Genomic DNA, 18,345 nt, shown 5'->3' with positions numbered 1-18,345 from the left:
CCGAAGTTGTATTCCGACCTTATGACAACTAGAACCGGATACTTAATAAAACACACCCTTTCAAGTGCCAGATACAATCTGGTGGTCGCTCTCTCACAGGGCGACGAGGAGAGGATCGTCGGGTAGGATTATGCTATACGATGATACATGGTGAACTTACCAGCTATTCTCTTCTACATGCTTCAAGATGCAGGTTGCCAGAAGCGTAGTCTTCGATAGGACTAGCTATCCCCCTCTTATTCTGGCATTCTGCAGTTCAGTCCACATATACTATCCATTTCATTTATACCGATGCATATTTAGTGTAGATCCTTGCTTGCGAGTACTTTGGATGAGTATTCACGGTTGCTTTGCTACTTCTTCTTTTTCCGGTTATTGCGATCATATGATGGAGTCCAAGAGCCAGAGGATTCCGAGGATGATACTATGTGGAGTTCGGCTTTGAGGAGTAGTTAGGAGGTCCCAGGTAAGAGGCCTCGCCTTTTCGATCGTTGCTACTTTTGTGCTAGCCTTTTTAAGGCAAATTTGTTTAACTTATGTCTATACTCAAATATTATTGCTTCCATTGACTCTTGTGTCTTCAGGCTTATGTATTCGGGTCCTCAAGGCCCCTGGCTTGTAATATAAAGCTTGTATTATTTTAATTTGTGTCTAGAGTTGTGTTGTGATATCTTCCTGTGAGTCCCTGATCTTGATCGTACACATTTGCATGTATGATTAGTGTATGATTGAATCGGGGGCGTCACATCGTTGTTGTTTAAATGCGTGGATTGTCGAATGCTTTGTTGTTTTCATGCTGCCCGGGTACGGTTTATATGGTTGTACATGCGACATGTTTTAATGATTTTCTTTGGCGTTTCTGTTTGTTGTCTAAATTGGCAGCAACTTTTATCACGGAAAGCTTGGATCCACATTGTAGCTCGAGATCGACCGAAGAAAAACGACCAAAATTTGAGAAGAATCTGCCAATTAGAACAAGACTAGCGAGCGTGAATGGAGGATAAGGGAGAAGAACACCATGGAGATCATACCGCTCGCGCAAGGAGGACCACGATAGAAAAAAAGATGATGAGGAGAGGAAAGGTGTTCAAGAGGAGAAGAATGGAGGAGAAGGAAGAGAGCCACTCGCCATGAATGATGGATTGGAGGAGAAGAAAACAAGTCGGTCCAATATCGACGCGAGATAGTGTAATATCTCGCAGTAGGCGAGATATAGCCCTGTTGTTCAACACAACTCTCGAACCCTCATAAATTTGTATCTATATTTATACAAAAATAAAGGAGTGAGTTGCATAGATCTAATAAATCTCACTCGTTCAACCACATCTATTCAATGGTCTACGTCACTTCGATGGTTAGAGTTAAATATGTTTCCTACTAAACACGTCTAGCACCTCCACTAATTAGGGCTATTTTTGGGGGCTTATGTGTGGCTTCTAGAATAAGCTGCCTGTCGGTGTACAAAAGTAGGGGCCTAACTTTTGACCCCTTTACTTGTGCACGGGCAGTCAGAGCCACCTGCCGCGACCACACAAGAGAAAGGCAAGAGAGGGAAGCCGGAGAAAAGCCAAAGCCACAAGGACAAGCAAAGCAAACAACAAAGGACCAAGACGACGAAGGCCACACGGGCGATGCAGGTTGCCCCGACAAGGGCCCTTGCCGGGGGCAGCCTCAGTAGCCCCGGCAAGATCCTTGCCGGGGCAGCTCGTCCACACCCGTGGAGCGAGCCACCTTCGAACCTACCGACGCTGAGCAGTCGCATTGGGACACGGTTCGGGAGGCACCTCCGTGGTGGCATGCAGATCTTTGTGAAGACAAAGAGCAATCAAGATCAAGAGAGGATGGGAAGGCAACCATCCTCACCAAAGAAACCCACAAGACTCCCGGCAAGATCCTTGCCGGGGAAGCCAGCGCGCCGTGGCAAGACCCTTGCCGGGCCACCCAGCAAGACCATCGCCAAGCGCACTGGCAAGGCCACTGCCAGGCCCACACCAAACCAAGTTCCTGCCGCCTTTCATACGCAGCCACCGACCCAACCAGCTAGGCAGGCACCTGCGTGGCAGCAAGCCAACCTTCATGGAGACTCCACCACCGCGCCACCTCAGCTGCCTACCTGCCTACATGGCGCTGCATGCGCTGCTGGCTGGGGCGCGTGTTGTAGCCAGGAGGGGCGGCGACGGACGGGACGGGCCTCACCCCCGTCCCCCGATAAAGTGAAGGACACCTAAGCCCCACATTTAACGCGTCTCGTCCTGTAATGCTAGCGATAACCACGCAGCATTGTAGTGCTTTCCACCTCCTGTGTGCTACTGTGGCAGCCCCTTTCGCCTATAAAAGGAGGCCCATGGCATACTGAGGGGGGATTCAGCTTTTTGGAACCTCACAACACCCAGAGCTAGTTCAAGAGCTCAAGAACAAATACAACCACCAAAGCAGGATCGTAGGGTTTTACGCATCTTTGCGGCCCGGACCTGGGTAAATCCCCTTTGTGCTACCCACTAGTCCCGCTCTTCTCACGATTCCGCGCCCCGCAACCGCAAAAGGGATTCCAGTGATCCCATAGGTGTCATTTCCCACCGACATCTTTGGCGCGCCAGGTAGGGGCGCAAATTGTGAGAATCTGGCCTAGGGGTAGGCCTAGCAGTTCATCATCGCCATGCCTCCTAAGAATAAGACGACCACGGCGATTGGCTCGTCCAGAAACAGGCTGTCGTCGCTGGTGCGGGCCAGTAGCGGGCCAGTCGCGGAGAGAACCCGCAGCGCTGTCCGTGAACACCCGCATCACGCTGGCGGTCCGGGCCCGGTGGGCGACGCCGCTGGTGCGACGGGCAATGATCCGCGCGTCGCCGGCCCAAGAAACAACGTCGGACCCCCCGCAGGCGACGCGGGGCCCTCCAGGGGCGTCGTCGTGCCGCCTACCGACGGTGCGGCGACCTCCAAGACACCAAAGCCAGCACCTACGGCGCGCTCCTCTCAAATCATACATGATGAGCAGCTCTGCCCCGCTGGTGGCCCAGGGCGCCGCCCTGGGAAAAGCCCTATGCATCCTTCGCAGGATGAGGAAGGCCAGCGTGCACGCCGAGGCGCCGATGAAGGTGGCAGGCGGTTGCGGAGTCGTGATGGGGCTCCTTCTAACATAGTTAGGAGTCGAAGCGCATCGCGGTCCACCCAACTCTCGCCGCCTCCCACGCCAGCAGAAGCCCTGGCGCGAGCGCAGCTCCTCCTTGACTTTCCCCCCATGGCGGAAAAGCTTGATGAATGGAGGGCCACCGTCCGGAGCCTCGTCGGCATCGCCAATGACGACGAGCTGCGACCGGCGAAACCCGTGGGCCGTCGCTCCGTCGTGCCACCCCCTGCTAGCAGGGGCCGAGCCGAAGGCGATGCAGCTATGGTGTATTCCCTCCTCAGCACCGCCGCCGCGGGCGACGACCCGTCGTGACGGTGCTCGCGATGATGTCTCCATCGTGTCGTCCGACCCGCGAACCAATCGTGATCAGCGCCAGGTCCTTCGGGAGCGGCTCATGAGGACGCTCGAACCACCATCGAGCGCCAACGCGACGCGCGCCACCAGTCGGATAGGCGGGCAGGGCCCACTACGGATCACCCAGCACCGGGAGGCTACGGCAGCCTACCTTACGAGGTGGGCTGTCCGGTTTTCACCCGTGAGCTGCAGCGATTCCAGTGGCCCTCCCACCGCACTTTCAAGCCTGACGTTGGCGAAAAGTACAACGGCAAGACTCACCCGTCGGAATTCCTCAGCATCTACACCATCGCGATGCAAGCTGCTGGGGCCCACGACGATAAGGTGCTTGCCAATTACTTCCTGTTGGCACTCAAGCCTAATGTCATGTCATGGTTGATGCACTTGCCGATGGATTCCATCTCTTCTTGGGAGGATCTGTGCCATGAGTTTGTTGGCGCCTTCACCGGAGGTCACCAGGCTCATGGCTAGGCGAGTGATTTACACATCATCCCCCAGAAGGAAGGAGAAAACCTGCGCAAGTACATCCAGAGGTTCAGCCGGGTACAGTACAACATCCCTGATATTCATCCCGCCGCCGTGATCAGTGCATTCCACCAGAACGTGCGCAATCGCAAGATGCGCGAAGAACTGGCAATGAACAAGGTTAAGGATGTGGCCGAGCTCTATGTTCTGGCCGACCGATGCGCTCGCGCTAAAGAGGGAAGGAAGTACCCCGGCAAAGATGTCGGCGCGGAAACCGATTCCATATGCGATACCGCCACCCCAGCAAAGAAGGGCCGACACCGTAACAGGAAACGCAAGGGCAAGGCCGTGCTTGCCGTCGAGGGATCCGACGACACCGGCGCCACCAAGAAGACCAAGGCGAGCGACCCCGGCAAGGAGGTTGCCGGGTGTGTCGCCTGCCGGGCCTTGGCAGCCGCCGACAAGCCAGGAGGCTCCGACAAGCAATATTGTAAGATCCATCGCACCAAGGGCCATGACCTCCAGCACTGCCGGCAAGTAGAGCTGCCTGCTGAAAAGCAGAAGGCCGAGTACGAGCGGCGAGACAAGGAGAAGGGCCGAGACGGTGCAGAGGGGCCCGGCAAGAAACATGGTGGCCACGGAGGCCGCCGTGGCAAGGACAGTCAGCAGGAAAGGCCCGCCAAGGGCCGCGACAAGAAACAAGAAGATGATGACCACGACGGGGACGATGAGTCTGGCGATCACGAGTTCCAGAAAGCCACAGAGGCCATGTGCATCGATGGTGGCGCCTTGCTGCATAAATCCCACCGCCAGCTCAAGCAGTGGGCGCGTGAGATCACAACAGTGGAGCCATCGTTCGACGCGCGGAAGCCGCTGAAATGGTCCAGCACGCCCATCATCTTTGATAACGAGGACCACCCTGACCGCACTACTGCGGGCGGGTGCTTGCCATTGTTGGTTTCCCCAACGATCCGCAACCTCAAGGCGACAAGAATGTTGGTCGACGGCGGGGCCGGCCTGAACCTGATCTCGCCTGCCGTGGTCAAGAAGTTGCAGATCCCTGATGGAGACCTCAAGGAAACATGCACGTTCCAAGGGGTTAACCCGGGGAGGAGCCAGCCGAAGGGAAAGGTCACGCTGCCAGTGACCTTCGAAGGCGAGCTGAATCACAGAACGAAGAGGATTGTTTTCGATGTAGCCGAGATCCCCTTGCCATACAACGGGATCCTCGGCCGCCCGGCACTAGCCAAGTTCATGGCAGCTTCACATTACGCCTACAACATGTTGAAGATGCCCGGGCCGATGAACATCATCACCGTCCCCTCCGACAAGAAAGATGCGTTGATTTGCGTCGACCAACTCTACCGGGAAGCGGTTGCAGCAGCTGCCGCCAAGGCACCTGCTCCTGCCAACAGAGCCCCGGGAGGGAAGAAGATCGGCGAGACCCCTCGCACCCACTCCGGCAAGGGCACCTCTTCGGAGTGTTGTGCTGCCGTCGAGGACGTGCCAGAGAGCTCCGCCGACAGGAGCAAGAAGCCAGAGCTGCGCGGCCAAAGACCAAGAGGGTGCCCGTCAAGGAGGATGGCACGGGTGGGGCTTTCGTCATAAGCTCCACCCTCGACAGCAAATAGGAAGGCGAGCTCGTCACTTTCTTGCGGGCAAATGTCGATGTGTTTGCATGGCAAGCCTCCACATCCCCGGCGTTCCCATGGAAGTGATTGAGCACCACCTTGCCGTCTGTCCTCATGCACGACCCGTCAAGCAGAAGGTCAGGAAGCAAGCTCTGGAGAGGCAAGAGTTCATCACGGAAGAAATTAGGAAGCTAGAGGCAGCAGGCCTGGTAAGGGGAGTGCTCCATCCGACGTGGTTGGCCAATCCGGTAGTAGTGCGCAAGGCAAATGGGAAGTGGAGGATGTGTATTGATTACACAGACATCAATAAAGCTTGTCCAAAGGATCCCTTCCCGTCACCGCGCATCGACCAAATTGTTGACTCCACGGCAGGGTGTGACCTGTTATCGTTCCTCGACGCCTACTCAGGATACCACCAGATCTTTATGACGAAAGAAGACGAATAAAAGACAGTGTTCATCACCCCATGTTGTACGTACTACTTTTTACGGATGCCTTTCGGGTTGGAGAGTGCTGGCTCAACGTTTGCAAGAGCAGTCTAGATCGGTTTTGAACCCCAGCTACATAGAAATATGGAAGCTTATATGGATGACATAGTGGTCAAAACTAAGGACAAAGCAACGCTCGTGCAAGACCTGGAGGAAACCTTTAGGAACCTGCGCAAGATTAACCTCAAATTGAACCCTGAGAAGTGTGTCTTCAGTGTCCCATCCGGCAAGCTTCTCGGGTTCTTTGTGTCGCAGCGCGGGATTGAGGCAAACCCCGACAAGATTAAGGCTATTGAGCAGATTGAGGCGCCCAGGCGGATCAAGGACGTGCGTCGGCTCACTGGCTGCGTTGCCGCCATGAGCAGATTCATCTCCAAGTCCGTGGAGCGTGCCCTCCCTTTCTTCAAGATCCTAAAGAAGACGGGCCCGGTGGAGTGGACCCCGGAGGCCGAGGCAGCGTTGCAAGATTTGAAGAAGTACCTTTCCTCTACCCCAGTGCTAGTTGCGCCTAAACCGCAAGAGCCGTTGCTGCTATACCTAGCAGCAACAAATCAAGTGGTTAGCGCCGCATTGGTGGCACAGAGAGAGGTTGATGAGAAGACGGCAGCGGCGGCAGAGCTGATGGCTAACGGGTCGGAACCCTCCCCGGCAGGACTCGATCCCGGCACGATTGAGTCCCCGGCAGGACTCGATCCCGGCAAGCGTGACGCCGGTGCGATAGGACCCGCATGGCCAGGTGAAGTGGTGCGAAGAAAGAAGGTGGTGCAGCACCCAGTTTACTTCGTCAGCTCCCTTTTACAGGGAGCTAGGTCAAGGTACCCAGGTGTGCAAAAGTTGCTCTTCGGCCTCCTTATGGCCTCGAGGAAGCTGCGCCACTACTTCCAGGCGCACGAGATCACCGTGGTTACCCGCCTTCCGTTGCAACGGATACTACACAACCCAGATGCAACAGGAAGGATCGTGGAATGGGCCCTAGAGTTGTCGAGTTTCGGCTTGAAGTTCGAAAGCACCTCGACGATCCAGAGCAGAGTCTTGGCGGAATTTGTTGCCGAATGGACCTCGACACCCGACGAAGAGGTACAAGAGACCACTCTCCCCGGCGAGGAAACAAGTGGCGACTGGATCATGTACTTTGATGGGGCCTTCTCGCTGCAAGGCGTCGGTGCTGGTGTGCTGCTTGTCGCACCCATCAGGGAGCACCTCAAGTACGTCATCCAAATGCACTTTCCTTGGGAGATGTCAACCAACAACACCGCCGAATACGAGGGTTTGCTCGCCGGTCTCAGGATCATGGCGGACCTCAGAGTCAAAAAGCTCATCATCAGGGGCGATTCGCAACTCGTCGTCAGGCAGGTTAACAAAGATTATCAAAGCCCTTTGATGGAAGCCTACGTGGATGAAGTGAGGAAACTGGAGGAACGTTTTGTCGGTATACAAGCGGAGCACGTCCCCCGAGCGGAGAACGATGTCGCTGACTACCTGTCGAAGCGCGCCGCCCTCAAGCTACCTGTGGAACCAGGTACTTTTGTGCTTCAGTTAACTCAACCATCCGTTCAGCCGTCGACTGGACAGAACAAGCGAAGGAAGCTAGGCCCCGACAAGTACTTCCCCACCGAGCTCCCCGGAGCCAGCGGCGGGGATGTTGCCGTGGATGCCGATCCTGCCGCAGGACAACCGACTCCGGCAGGACCTCAGGTCATGGCCATGGAGGTGGCTGCCCCTACGGCAGAAGAGACGCCTTTGGTCCTTGCTGTCAAGCCACAGGCTCCAGCATGGGCGCAACACACCGTTCGTTTCCTTCAAAAAGGAGAGCTTCCTGAGGATCAGGAAGAGGCAGAAAAAGTAGCCCGCCGGTCTGCTCTGTACCAGTTCATTGATAACGTGATGTACAGAAGAAGACCGAATGGGGTGAAGTTGATGTGCATCTCCCGGGAGGAAGGACTAAGGCTGTTGGCAGAGATACATGGAGGCATATGTGGCTCCCACATAGGGTCGAGGGCCCTTGCCGGCAAGGTTTTCCGGTAGGGTTTCTTCTGGCCCACCGCCCTCCAAGATGCAACGGCGCTAGTAACCAAGTGTGAAGCGTGCCAGTTCCATTCGAAAAAGCTTCATCAACCAGCTCAAGCCCTTCAAACCATCCCTCTCTCCTGGCCCTTCTTGGTCTGGGGGCTCGAAATCTTGGGCCCCTTCCCCCGCGCCGTCGGGGGCTTTGAGTACTTGTACGTTGCCATCGACAAGTTCACAAAGTGGCCAGAGGTGGAGGCAGTGAGGAAGGTGATGGCGCAGTCAGCTATCAAGTTCTTCAAGGGACTAGTTTGCCGTTTTGGAGTACCCAACAGGGTCATCACCGATAACGGCACGCAGTTCACAAGCCATGCCTTCATGCAGTACATTGAGGATCTCGGCAGCAGGGTTTGTTTTGCCTCTGTGGCGCATCCACGGAGCAACGGCCAAGCGTACATTGAGGATCTCGGCAGCAGGGTTTGTTTTGCCTCTGTGGCGCATCCACAGAGCAACGGCCAAGCAGAGAGAGCAAACGCTGAAGTCCTGCGAGGCTTGAGGACGAAGACTTTTGACAGGCTGCACAAAAGCGGAAGAGGCTGGATTGAGGAGTTGTCGGCGGTTCTTTGGTCAATTAGAACGACGCCAAATCGAGCCACTGGCCAGACACCCTTTGCCCTGGTTTACAGGGCAGAAGCAGTTCTCCCCACTAAACTCATATACGGGTCACCTCGAGTGCTCGCTTATGATGAGCTTGAGCAAGAGCAACTGCGCCAGGATGACGCGACGCTCCTCGAGGAAGATCGTCTCCGGGCGGCTGTGAGAGCAGCACGCTACCAGCAAGCCTTGCGCAGCTACCATAGCCGCAAGGTTCATGCCCGGAGTTTTGAGGAAGGCGACCTTGTTCTTCGGCACGTTCAGTCGGCCAAGAATTCCAACAAGTTGACGCCAAAGTGGGAAGGCCCTTATCGGGTAACGCGAGTCACCAGGCCCGGCGCAGTCCTCCTCGAGAACGAAGATGCCGTCCCCGTGAGCAATTCCTGGAACATCGAGCATCTTCGCAAGTTTTACCCATAAGGCGCGGCTGCCGGGCCTCCTGGCAAGCCATACTTTTGTACAAGCCTTGCCGACAAGGCATGTAACCCTTTGTAGAAAGCCAGGTGCAGACCCTGAGCATAAATAAACGAAGCGCTGGCGCCCTAAGTTATAGCATGCATGCTAGGTTGAGTCTCTTCCTTGGTTAGGGTTGATAGTGCTTGGCGGCAACTAACCCTTAGCTTAGAGGTCGGGTGTGCGTTTTTGTCCATCCCTGTCTTTGGTTCGCAGGGCACGTAAGTATTCTTGCCGAGCTATTTTGGAAGGAAGGAAACGAACCAGCACCCAAACCCCGGCAAGCCAGAATCGCCAGGAGCTGCAAAAAAACAACAACAAGGATCTCTCCACGGCAAGCCAAGATCGCCGAGGGCTGCAGATCCAGATAAGTTTTATATCCCCTATCATGCGTTTCGTTATGGACTGGGACACGTGAAACCCCGTCCTATCTCTGAGTTACCGTGCTCCCTTTTTTCGGCACCTAAGGATTATTTCCTGAGTCTGGATCTGGTCGTAGCCATGGCAGCAAAGGGAGGGAGCAAGGGGCCTAAGCCCACTTCATCCTTGCCCCCGCCAAGAGCGTGGGAAAGGTCAAATGAGGTGGGGAGACAGCAAGGCCTGTTGCCGGGGAAAAAAACGTTTGTCTAGAAAGATGACAAGGATTCACCCCTTGCCATGGGTTCCTCCCACGAACGTAATCCCGGCAAACGTCCCTTTTTCATTAAAAAACATCCCATACAGGTACAGTCCATACGAAATGAAAAACATGAACAAGGGGAATACGAGTCATAAAGTTAACAAAGGCACGAAGGCTTATAGGATTAAAAAGATACAAAGTGCCCGTAATCCCTTTCTTGTCCCTCTCCTTAGGGAATGGAACAAAAAGGCAAAAGGGCAAAAGGGGCACCTAGGCGAGCTACGAGTGGCAGAAGACACCAAGAGGATATCTCGGCGGCCGTCCGAGGGCTGGATGGTGATGGCGGCGCCGGAGGCAGAGCTCGAAGATGAGGCGGCAGGACGCCAACACACGACGAAGCCGTCGGTGTCCGCGTACTCCGACTTGATGGCCTCGTCGCTCGTCCTCTTCCTCTTCTGCGGCCTCCCTACGCCAGCCGCCCAAGGAGGTGACCCCGAGAAGTTCAAGGAGCCGGCGACGCGGATGATGGGGCCGCCGGTGCCGCCCGGAGCGACGCCCGACGCCTAGTCGGACCCGTCATCCTGCCGCCCGCTACCCTCGTCGTCGCTGTCGTTGTCTTCCTCGCCACTCTCGCTTGAGGAGGACTCTTCATCGTCGAAGGATCTCTCTACGCAGCGCCTCACGCGGGTCCCGAAGTGCTCGAAGATCTTGACGGAGAGGAGGCCACCCTCATTAGCTTGAAATGGAGAGCGAGCCCGTCCGTCAAGCTGTGGAGGCGAGCGAAGGTCTTCCACCCTCGGTGAAGATACATGACGTGGGGGCAGGGAACTCGACGTCGACCCACGTGCCGCTGTACCCGCAACCCCTCATGTGTAGCCGCAGCGCCTGCGGCGGGTCCAGCTCCATCTCCCGCGCAAACGGGGTCGGAAGGCGAAGGCGACGGCGTGGCGGGTGGCGCGGCCTGACGAAGAACTCGCAGGGATTATCCCCAGCATGGCCCTCCATCGGAGGAAGGGCTGCTGGAGGGGGCGAGGCGGATCTGCCGCCCCGTCCTCCTCTCCCCCGAGCTCCACGGCGGCCTTGGCCTCGCCCCCTCCCCCTCCCTCTAGCGGCCGGCTCCGCCGCTACGAGTTCTTGGGGAGGAGTGATGCGTTGTCGGGCCGAAACCCTCGCCGCCAATGATGAAGCATCGCCACGCCCCCTCGCCATGGCGGAAGAAGAAAGGAAGCATGAATGGAGAGAGGCAGATGGTGAAGGACTGAGAGGCACCGTCCCTCTCGCTCCCCTCTTTATAAAGAGGCCGGCGGGACTCGGCCGCCCCCTCCCAGCCAATCCAGACTCTTGGAATAACAGCGAGCGGGGTCATCGACCGCCCTCCCCGCTCCATTGAAGGCGCAAGGGAATCAATCCGCACGCGCACGACTACCCACAACCCCTGCGCCTGTCATTGGCTCTGCATGCGGCGAACGTGGCGCAAGGGGCGGACGCAATGGGACGCGTGAGACGACGGTTCCCGAGCGAGGGCAGTAAATGGGAGGCAGCCCTGCGGTCTCGATGAGACACGCGAGCCGCCTCTTTACTGTCCGCCACAAGGTGACGCCAGCATCCCCACGTCACGCACGCACACGACCCCCACGTCGCGCGTTCAACGCAGGTTGCGGGGAAGCGCAGCGGGCGGAACAGTGGCCGCGGTAAAATCCACCCCAACTGCCCGCGCACCGTTCTGGGCCTGGCGCAACAACGTGCTGCGCTTATGTGTGGCCCAGGCCCGGGGGCTTCTGTCGGTGTACAAAAGTAGGGGCCTAACTTTTGACCCCTTTACTTGTGCACGGACAGTCAGAGCCACCTGTCGCGACCACACAAGAGCAAGGAAAGAGAGGGAAGCCGGAGAAAAGCCAAAGCCACAAGGACAAGCAAAGCAAACAACAAAGGACCAAGACCACGAAGGCCGCACGGGCGATGCAGGTTGCCCCGGCAAGGGCCCTTACCGGGGGCAGCCTCAGCAGCCCCGGCAAGATCCTTGCCGGGGCAGCTCGTCCACACCCGCGGAGAGAGCCACCTTCGAGCCTACCGACGCTGAGCAGTCGCATTGGGACAGGGTTCGGGAGGCACCTCCGTGGTGGCATGCAGATCTTTGTGAAGACAAAGAGCAATCAAGATCAAGAGAGGATAGGAAGGCAACCATCCTCACCAAAGAAACCCACAAGAGTCCCCGGCAAGATCCTCGCCGGGGAAGCCAGCGCGCCCCGGCAAGACCATCGCCAAGCACACCGGCAAGGCCACTGTCAGGCCCGCACCAAGCCAAGTTCCTGCCGCCTTTTATACGCAGCCACCGACCCAACCAGCTGGGCAGGCACCTACGTGGCAGCATGCAAACCTTCATGGAGACTCCACCACCGCGCCACCTCAGCTGCATGCCTGCCTACATGGCGCTGCATGCGTTGCTGGCTGGGGCGCGTGTCGAAGCCAGGAGGGGCGGCGACGGACGGGACGGGCCTCACCCCCGTCCCCCGATAAAGTGAAGGACACCTAAGCCCGCATTTAATGCGTCTCGTCCTGTAATGCTAGCGATAACCACGCAGCACTGTAGCGCTTTCCACCTCCTGTGTGCTACTGTGACAGCCCCTTTCGCCTATAAAAGGAGGCCCATGGCATACTGAGGGGGGATTCGGCTTTTTGGAACCTCGCAGCACCCAGAGCTAGTTCAAGAGCTCAACAACACTAATACAACCACCAAAGCAGGATCGTAGGGTTTTACGCATCTTTGCGGCCCGAACCTGGGTAAATCCCCTTTGTGCTACCCACTAGTCCCGCTCTTCTCACGATTCCGCGCCCCGCAACCGCAGAAAGGATTCCAGTGATCCCATAGGTGTCGTTTCCCACCGACACTGCCCCTGCTCAACTTATTCTAGAAGCCGAACCCTAATTAGTTGGCTTCTAAGCTAAAATTTAGGTTAGACTTCTAGAATAGCTGGGTAGGGGGCATCTTATTCTAGAAGCCATCCATAAGCCCCAAAAGAACTCACCTTTAATATCAACGCCAGCATTAATCAAGTAATTACCTAATATTAACATGCAATTTATATCTTGCCTATTTTTTTGAATAAAGACACCAAAAGACATCTTAAATCTAATTAATATTAAGAAAAAACAAAGCCAATACCGTGGATAAACAAGTAGACGTAGAACAAGCAAAAAAACAAAATTACATTAAAAACATACTAGTCTTGTTATTCCTTCGATTGTACGCCTCCCGTTGATGATTGAAAATTACACTACGCCAACGACAAAGAAAAATGATACATACAAATGCACTCGCCATAGCAGTCTTTGAAAACCGCAATAACCACTTGCCTCTTGATACGAGATTTATAAATCGCCAAAGCAACATCGACGGAAGCATCACCACACACAAAACAATCCATCACCACCAGTTCTGAGGGCTTAAGAAATCGGGCAAGCCACGGAACAACGGAGAAGATGTCAAAGTCGGCACACCAAAAACCATCCAAAAGCTCTCCTTGAAAGGCACACAAACTGTAACCAACAGATGTGGGGACACAAACTCTCATTGGCCCTGTCGGCGCCGGATCAGACATCATCGAGATAGGGATAGACCAGAGAGACCTTATTCTAACTTGTCATCGTCGCCACCACCTCGTCGATGCCGTCAGAGAAGTAAGAACCTAAGAGAAATAAAAGAGACGGACATGTCCCCACTCCTCTTACCGCCGACGAAGGGAGGGCGAGGCGGCTAATATTACACAATTACTATGTAGTAAAAATAAATGGCTGACGGCCAAGCCAAATTTCTTTTGATTGGACCTAGCCAACTTCAGATTCGGCCCAACCGGGCCGCAAATCCAACACAGGTCGAGACCGTGCTCGCAGCCCTTAACTAGGCCGTGTGCTTCCATCTCAGGTAAAAAAAAGGGTGACGTGCTTTCCCGTCCCAACCCTAAAATCGATCTCCCCTCGCCGCCGTGACCAGTGACCCTCGCCGCCGCCATCACCAGCGACCCTCGGCAACGATGGCTCTACTTATGAGGCTCGCTAAGGCTGGCAGGCTCATCTGTCTGTCCCGATCTACGCCGTCGCAGGGCGTTCCTCGGCACGTGGTCGCGTTTTCGTCCTCATCAGGTGAGGTTCTTCATATACCACTTGCTCGTTGTTAATTGCATCCCTCGAGGTTAGTTGCACGCATTAGTCCGTCGGCAATTCTCGTTTGGTTGACCTTGGGATCATCTGAAATTACAGGAGATGAGCCTGCCCCAGTCGACCCCAAAATTGGAGCAAAGGAATCGCGTGCTGCAACTGGCCCCAACATTGGGGGGGACTATCCGACTGGTGCTATCGGTCCAATTGGTTCTGATGGGCTACCGACATATGTGGATTGGGTGAAGTTCGGCGCTGTCACACCCCTGCAAAACCAGGGCGAATGTGGTAATTTTCACTTTTGATCTTGACTCTGCTAGTCTAATATCAGCTTGGAAGGTCTTAGATAATATACTGCTTAGATTTAGGGCGTGTTTGGATTTCACCCTGGAGTAAAAGTGCCTGGCCTGAAATGTGCCTGGAAGCTGCCTGTATCCTGTTCTGTTGATTACCTGGTAAGTCCCCACGTAGCCTGGCCTGGACCAAGTATAGGTGCGCTTAGCCTGGCCAGCCTTCCAGGCACACGGTTAGCCTGAGCCAGGCTACCCAGATCCAACACCTGGGAACGAAAATCGAGGTGCCTGGCAACCAAAAGCTAGCAGTCCGTACTAATTAAAGAGTGCAGTAGCTTCCACACAAATCTAATACTCGTCCAGGCCAAGGAAGCAAACCAAACATCACCTAGCCCAGGTAGCCTGGCCAGGCAAAAATCTTGCATTTTCTAGGCACAAACCAGGCATGCATTTTTCTCAGGCATAGAGCCCAGGTGGCCAACCAAACAGCCTCTTATTGTTCCAACCGTCTTGACTCTTGCCTTGCTCAACAATCCTTTGTTCTAAAATGGGGCTTTTTGCCTTGCAAGCTGAACTGCTGTATAGATAAATCTGTTTGTAATTGCAAGCTCAACAATCCTTTGTGCATGATGTATGCAGTCTGATTGGGGTTTATTACATTTAATTGAATATATGTTATGTAGTTGGGTTTTATTACATTGCAGAGTTATGTTATCCGGTTGGGTTCTGTTACATTGCAGATTGCATCTATAAGAAAGTTTGACTTTCTCTTAATATTTTCTAAAATGATCATATGGCTGTTCATTCTGCAATCAGCCTTGTACTATCAAGTTTACCATGATTTTATTCATTCCACTAGCACTGCAGTTCTGATTCTAATTTAAGTGTTCTAATCGACATGCTTTGAAAATGTCTTAGGTAGTTGTTTCAGCTTTTCAGCTGCCGCTTCACTGGAGGGTCTCCACTTCATTCAAACAGGACAGCTATTCAAACTCTCGGAGCAGCATATTTTGGATGGCAGCCATCTGCGGAATCATGGATGTGAAGGTGGTTCGGCATATGAGGCCCTGCTCTACATCAAAAGGAATGGAGGGATTGTGTTTTCAGATCACTACCCATACATAGGAAAGCAGTGTGTTCCCAAGAAACTGACTGTACGCCAAATCCTATAATACTCTGAATTCCAATTCTGATTTTATTTTTGTTCAACTAGATCTAACCTGAATTCTGTTATTTTATTTAGGCGCCTGGCTTGATGATAGATGACGCTGTGAACTACACAAGCATTTCAGAACATGTTCTGAAGTGGCAGGTGGCTCATCAGCCTGTCTGTGCAACAATCGGGGCAGATGACGAGTTCTATGCAGATGTGAAGGTATTTTCCTCTCTGAAAGATTAGAATTCCACGTTTGTACATTTTCTTTTCTCACATGCCTGAATTATCATATGTTAGGCTGGCGTGCTTGTCTTGGAAGGACCCAACTTCCCCCTGTCTGAAATTTATGACAGGGAAATTGCACATTCAATTGCTATTGTTGGTTATGGAGCAGTCAATCCTGGTGGCCGACAAGTTTGGCTGGCCAAGTGCTCAAATGGCAATTTCCTGTTGATAGACAGAGGCAGTGGGGCTTTGGGCATCAATAGAAGCATCTCATTTCCCATAAGAGTGTCGTGCACGCGAGAGGTCATCAATGTTACAGTGAAATCTGACGAGGAGCTGGGGGCAGAACCGCGTACCAACTTATACCCTTACTAGTGATATCATCTTGTACTTATATATGTCACTATCTGAGTACTTTGTATTGATGGCAGATACTACTTATGTAGTAATTTAATCTTGGTACTTGTCTCAGTAATGATTAGTGTGCTGAGGGTGTATCTATGTCACTAGGTACTTGTGTACTTCTCACAGATTCTACTTACTACTATGTAGTAATCCAATTTTGATACTTATCACAGTGTGCTGTGGGTGCATTTGGGTTGCTATCTTTGTACCTGTGTAGTGATAGGTGCTTCTTTCATGATCGTACTTCTGAATTGAGAATGATCCTGCTTAAATCAAGTGCAAATATTCATGTACTCCATCTGTAAAAAAATATGAGTGTTTAGTCACTACTTCATTGTTTAGAGTATATGTATGTGTGACCGGTGAGACTTACAGCTAAGAGCATCTACAGCCTGGTGCCCTCCTATACACCTGAGCGGATGGCTGGCTGGTTTATGAGATTTACGAGCTTAAAAAGTGCAATTATTATTCGTTCTTGTCATGTATTCCCTCCGTTCCTAAATATAAGTCTTTGTAGAGATTTCACTATGAAGTACATACGGAGTAAAATGAGTGAATCTACATTCTAAAATGCATCTACATACATCCATATGTGGTTCATAGTGAAATCCCTCCAAAGACTTATATTTAGGAACGGAGGGAGTATATGTATGTGTGACCAGTGAGAGCAACTCCAATGGGGTGACCCATTTCATCCGCCCGCGTCCGTTTGGGTCGGCGCGGACAAAAGTGGCGGCCCAAACTTAAATCGTGTCCGCCTGGCGTCCGCGCCGACCCATTTCCGACCCAAAATTGCGCCTGGAATGCGTCGGCGCGGACGCGAAGCGAACGCTTCACGCGTCTCCTCGCCGTCCGTCGCGTCCCCACCTGGCGGCCACCCAACCGTCACCAGTCGTCTTATTTATGACGACCACCGACAGCGGGCCCACGCGTCAGCCAGTGTGCGCGTCCTTTTTTTAACCACGCGTGCGGCGGGGTCAGCCTCATCCATTTCTCCCGTCCACATCTGGCCCCCACCACTCCCTTTGCTTCCTCGCCGGCGATCGCAAACCCTAGCGCGCGCCATGGGCCTCTTCGGCAGCAGCAATGGCAAGGGCAAGGGCAAGGGCACCCCGGCGCCTCGTCATCCCGTGCCCCCCCCTCCATCGCCGGCGTGTTTCCGCCCTGAACGCCGGCGCCTGCACATCCCGGTGCACCAAGCGCGGTGGCACTGGGAGTACAGGCCTGTGTTTTGATTTTCGGTTTGAGCTTTTTTTCGCCCTAGGCCGAGATGGCCGAATTTCGGCCATTTTCAAAATTTTCGGCTGAAATTTGACTAAATTTTGACTGCAATTTGACTTAAATTTAACCAAAATTTATCAAATTTGAGCAATTTCGGCCTACATATACTTTTCGCCTCAAGCCGAGATGGCCGAAATTCGGCCGAAATCCACATTTTGCGGCCGAAAATCAAAACACAGGTACAGGCAGCCCCTCCCCTACCCCGACGTGACGCTGCCGCACCATTGGCATTTGGATCCAAACTGGATCCCGGTGCCGGCGGTTCCGCGGACCCAGCAGGCGCACAACGACAAGGTGCGCCTGCGCCGGGCGCTGCTCACGTCGGAGCAGCGTCGGCTGCCCGAGTACGCCGCCGACTCTCCCAACTGGGAGGCTGGTTCGCCCTCGAACACGAGGAGCAAAGACGCTCGGGTGTCGACGCCGTCCCGCCGCCGTTCCCACCGCCGCCCCCGGATGTAGAGCCGGAGGACATGGAGGCGGAGGCGGAGTACCAAGCCGCCCTCGAGGAGGCCCTGCAGCACGCGCTGGAGGCTAGCCGCATCGACGAGGACACACACTGGGGTGGGCTGGAGCAAGCCTTTGCCCTGTCGGCGGCGGGGGGACTCCGTCCACACCCCGCTCTTCGTGCCGCCGCCTCCACCATCGCCGCCCGTCCAGCCCAAGCCGGAGCCGTCGCGTAAGCGCTCCCCGCCTCCACCCACTTGGCCGGAGGAGGCCTACTCGTGGACGGGCCAGTACCGCGAGTGGGTGAGCGCGCCTCCCGTCCACTTCGCCGCCACGCCATAGGAGGAGGCGGCCCACCTCGTGCGATGGAAGGAGCACTCGCTCCGCCAGGAGCAGGCCGACGGCGAGGAGCAGATGCGCTACGAGGCCATGCTCCAACGCGATGCCGAGGTGCTTCGGATCGAGGAGGAGGAGGAGGGTGCGCGGCTTGCCGCAATGCCGTCGCCCCAGCAGACGCCGGAGGAAGCTGCCCTGGCAGCGTACCAGGCAGCGCTCGGGTGCGCTGGCCCTGCTCCGGTCTTCATCGACCTC

The 18,345-nt window shown here is 54.7% G+C and overlaps 1 protein-coding gene across 1 annotated transcript; it reads left to right on the top strand.

Annotated features, from left to right (window-relative positions):
• Positions 1-13,729: 13,729 nt before the first annotated feature.
• On the top strand, positions 13,730-16,192 carry LOC123133797 (zingipain-2). Its single transcript, XM_044553206.1, has 5 exons — positions 13,730-13,935; positions 14,053-14,238; positions 15,162-15,397; positions 15,487-15,618; positions 15,697-16,192. Exons 1-5 carry the CDS (start codon positions 13,827-13,829, stop codon positions 15,997-15,999), a joined length of 966 nt encoding a protein of 321 aa, XP_044409141.1. The 5' UTR covers positions 13,730-13,826; the 3' UTR covers positions 16,000-16,192.
• Positions 16,193-18,345: the final 2,153 nt, after the last annotated feature.

The sequence above is a fragment of the Triticum aestivum genome, chromosome 6B, assembly GCF_018294505.1.
Source record: "Triticum aestivum cultivar Chinese Spring chromosome 6B, IWGSC CS RefSeq v2.1, whole genome shotgun sequence".
Classification (NCBI taxonomy): Eukaryota; Viridiplantae; Streptophyta; class Magnoliopsida; order Poales; family Poaceae; genus Triticum; species Triticum aestivum.
The sequence above is the reverse complement of the archived record's forward strand: the minus strand, read 5'-3'. Positions and strand labels throughout refer to the sequence as shown.

Coding starts and splice junctions, on each gene's coding strand:
- LOC123133797 (XM_044553206.1), top strand. CDS start 13,827: ATGGCTCTACTTATGAGGCTCGCTAAGGCTGGCAGGCTCATCTGTCTG. Junction 13,936..14,052: donor CGCGTTTTCGTCCTCATCAG/GTGAGGTTCTTC, acceptor CTGAAATTACAG/GAGATGAGCCTGCCCCAGTC. Junction 15,619..15,696: donor AGTTCTATGCAGATGTGAAG/GTATTTTCCTCT, acceptor ATCATATGTTAG/GCTGGCGTGCTTGTCTTGGA.